We start from the raw sequence: 4,126 nt of genomic DNA, 5'->3' as shown, positions 1-4,126 counted from the left end.
GAGAGAGAGAGAGTAGAGAGAGATGATGAAGTGGGTTGGTGAAACCAATTAAACAACCCGTTGAAGCGGGAGTGGTACCGGCGGTAGCTCTATTGTTAATTAAGATTTTAGCTTGATTGTTTTGTATTTTTTTTAATTGAATGAGTTGATTGGGTTCAAAAGGGTAGAGTTTTCGTGTGTTGTGGGTTGGGAAAGATAAGAAAAATAAAAGAGAAAAAGTGATGTGACAGTGAGTTTAATGGGTTGGAAGCTCTCTCCTCGCTTATAGATTTAAATAAAGTAGTATATTATAAGAGGAGAGACAAAGACTATATGTAAAGAAGTTTTGACTTAGACCTTTGTAAAGCCCGTCTACTCTGTGGAACATCAACGACCAAGTCATCTCCCACCTCCTCTTCCCCTTACATTCCCCCAAAATTTACTCTACAATTCCATCTTTCATTCTTTCATCTTCAAATTCCACTTCATCCACCTACCACCGTTGCTCCGGCCATCATCCATGGCGGACCTAGTCAAACAGATCCTCGCAAAGCCGATCCAGTTAGCCGACCAAGTCATCAAGCTCGCCGACGAAGCCTGTATCAACAAGCAAGACTGCGCTGAACTCAAATCCAAGACGGAAAAGCTCGCCGGACTCCTCCGACAAGCGGCGCGTGCGAGTAACGATCTCTACGAACGTCCTACGAGACGTATTATTGACGACACAGAGCAGGTTCTTGAAAAAGCACTTTCTCTAACCCTAAAATGCCGGAACAACGGCCTTGTGAAACGAGTGTTTACTCTCATACCGGCAGCTGCGTTTCGGAAGATGTCGTCACAGCTTGAGAATTCCATCGGTGATGTCTCGTGGTTGTTACGTGTCTCCGCTCCTAACAATTCAACCGATGAGTACCTCGGTCTCCCTCCGATCGCTGCTAATGAACCTATTTTGTGTTTAATTTGGGAGCAAATCGCGATTTTGTACACCGGAAGTTTAGATGACAGGTCCGACGCGGCGGCGTCGCTTGTCTCGCTTGCGAGAGACAACGATCGGTATGGGAAGCTGATAATTGAAGAAGGCGGAGTCAATCCGTTGCTGAAATTGGTGAAAGAAGGGAAACCAGAAGGTCAGGAGAACGCTGCGTCTGCAATCGGATTGCTAGGTCGTGATCCTGAGAGCGTTGAACACATGATTCACGCCGGTGTATGCTCGGTGTTTGTTAAAATTCTCAAAGAAGGTCCCATGAAAGTGCAAGCAGTCGTCGCTTGGGCTGTATCGGAGCTTGTAGCTCATTATCCAAAATGTCAAGATCTCTTCGCACAGCACAACATCGTTCGATTACTCGTTGGACATCTCGCATTTGAAACAGTTGAAGAACACAGTAAGTACGCAATCACTAGCAACAAACCCAACTCAATTCACGCAGTTGTTTTAGCTAGCAACAACACAAACGGCAGCAGCAACAACAACAACAACTCCAATGGTGTTCTTCATCACAATCCTTCCAACAAATCAACAAACGAAGATGAAGACAAAAGTCGAGTTCCACATCCTTCTGGTAACAACAATCAACCTTTCAAAATGCACAGTGTAGTTGCAACCACCATGGGAATGAAAGATGGCCAAAAACCTAGCAACCTAAACCCGAACCAGAATCAAAAAACCGAAAACATTACAATCAAGAAGCAAAACATCCATCATAACTCGAGCCTTTCCCTTAGTTTACACAAAGGGAGAGAATCAGAAGACCCAGCAACAAAAGCTTACATGAAATCAATGGCTGCGAAAGCACTTTGGCATCTCGCCAAAGAAAACTCCACCATTTGCAGAAGCATAACCGAATCAAGAGCTCTACTCTGCTTCGCAGTCTTACTAGAAAAAGGCCCAGAAGAAGTCAGATACAATTCCGCCATGGCACTCATGGAAATCACAGGTGTAGCAGAAGAAGATTCTGATCTAAGAAGAGCAGCTTTCAAACCAAACGCACCCGCTTGCAAAGCTGTAATCGAACAACTCCTTCAAATCATCGAAAAAGCAGATTCAAATTCAAAACTTCTTCTTCCATGCATCCAATCAATCGGGAACTTAGCAAGAACATTTCGTGCAACCGAATCACGCATGATCCAACCCTTAGTTCAACTTCTTGAAGAACGTGAAGCTGAAATTTCAAAAGAAGCTGCAATCGCACTCGCTAAATTCACCTGTAAAGAAAACTACCTTCATCTTGATCATTCAAAAGCCATTATTACAGCTGGAGGAACACGACATTTGATTCAATTGGTGTATTTTGGTGAACAAATGGTTCAAATTCCTGCATTGGTGCTTCTTTGTTACATTGCTCTTCATGTTCCTGATAGTGAAGATTTAGCACAGGCTGAAGTGCTTACTGTTCTTGAATGGGCGTCTAAACAGTCTCAATTGATTCAGATTGAAAGGGTGGAGAATCTTTTACAGGAATCTAAAGGTAGGTTGGAGCTTTATCAATCTAGAGGATCAAGGGGTTTTCATTAGATTTTTATTAGTTTAATTATATATATAATATGTTATAAGTTATTTGATGAAAGTTTCTTACTTTTTTGGTTTTAGTTTAGGGTTAAAAAATGCAAGAAATAGCATCGTATTTTTTTTGATTTGTTTATAATAGCTTCCATTTTTCCTTTTTTTTTTCCTATTCCATTGTTGTGTAATATGGAAAATCCACCTAGAAATTTTCACTGTTATAATTGGATAGATAAGTTAAAAGTACAATGTTGGTGGATTTTTTAATATTGAAAGTACAATGGTGTAATAAAAGAAAAAAAGGAAGGATGTTGTAATAAACAAATAAATGAAAATATGTTGCTATGTGTTGCATTTGTTTCTTTCTATGTGTTTCTTCTTCTCATGTAATAGGGTAGATAATATTTATTGATAATGGAAATTGGGGATCATATTCAAGATTTTATCTTTTTAATTTCATCCTTTCTTTTCGATATTGAAGGGTTATAAATGCATGAAATAGTTGCGTACTTTTTTTTGATATGATATCTAATTGTAACAATGTCATTCAAATACAAAACAATTTTTCGATCTTATAAATGGTATGATTTTTATTTTTGACAGAGTATGTTCTAATAACAAGAAATTGAATGTAGGATGCTATATTGTTGGGTTGATTCTTTGAACTATAATGCCATAACAAAAATGAAATGAATGTACAATGTTGGAAAAGGAAAAAAAAATCGAAGTAAGATGATATTATACACAAATAAATAGAGCTGACAATGAGTCGACCTGGGTTGGGTTCGGGTTCAACCCATTTATTAATTGGGTTGAAAAGTTCAACGTAATCCAACCTTTTTATTTAATTGGGTAGATATTTCCAACCCAACCAAACCTTTTAGATAAATGAGTTGTCACCGGTTTGATCCGTTTATGTAATTTCCAACCCAACTTATTAAATAAATGAGTTAAACCTAGGTTAACCCACTTAAAATTAAAAAGTAAATAAATTAACTAAATATTACACCACTTAAGTTAGTTTAAAACTTAAATAAACTTTCAAAGTATAATAAAAGCACAATCCCATTTCACAAATACAAATAAAATTTTCAAATAACATTAAAGATATGTAATTTCGAAATGATTTTGAAGAGTGACTAGTGTTGTCGGCGCAAAGAAAAAAAAGATAGCAGTTAGGATTGTATTTTTTAAAACATAAATAATAATACAACATTGTAATTTATAAATTAATACTTAGATTAGTACATGGTACTATTTAAATAATTATTAAATTAAATATATATTAAAGTTAAATGGGTTGGTGGGTTGAAAACGGGTTGACAACATTTACCCAACCCAACCTATTTAATTAAATGGGTTAGGCGGGTTGACCCATTTATCCTAAATGGGTTGAAAATCTCAACCCAACCTGCTAATTTTGGGTTCGGTTCGGGTTGGATTGGTAGGTTGGATCGATTTTTGCCAGCTCTACAAATAAGTGAAGGTACCTACGTTACTTTGAAACGTATTGTACTTTTAAAAGTCAAACTAGTTATTGCAATGTCATTAAAATACACTACAATTTCTACTTCTATACTTGTGTTGATTTTTCAAACATAGTGTTCTAATAAGGAAAAAGGTTAGATGTACAATGTCATAATTAGG

At 37.1% G+C, this 4,126-nt stretch overlaps 1 protein-coding gene across 1 annotated transcript; it reads left to right on the top strand.

The window, feature by feature from the left end:
- Nucleotides 1-325: 325 nt before the first annotated feature.
- Nucleotides 326-2,933, top strand: LOC145108864 (uncharacterized). The gene has a single exon (XM_079045951.1). The coding sequence runs from the start codon at nt 500-502 to the stop codon at nt 2,489-2,491; it is 1,992 nt and encodes a 663-aa protein (XP_078902077.1). The 5' UTR covers nt 326-499; the 3' UTR covers nt 2,492-2,933.
- The last annotated feature ends 1,193 nt before the right edge of the window (nt 2,934-4,126 follow it).

This window comes from Lactuca virosa, chromosome 4 (assembly GCF_052849685.1).
Source record: "Lactuca virosa cultivar CGN04683 chromosome 4, Lactuca_virosa_CGN04683_v6, whole genome shotgun sequence".
Classification (NCBI taxonomy): Eukaryota; Viridiplantae; Streptophyta; class Magnoliopsida; order Asterales; family Asteraceae; genus Lactuca; species Lactuca virosa.
This window is presented reverse-complemented; position numbering and strand designations above follow the sequence as displayed.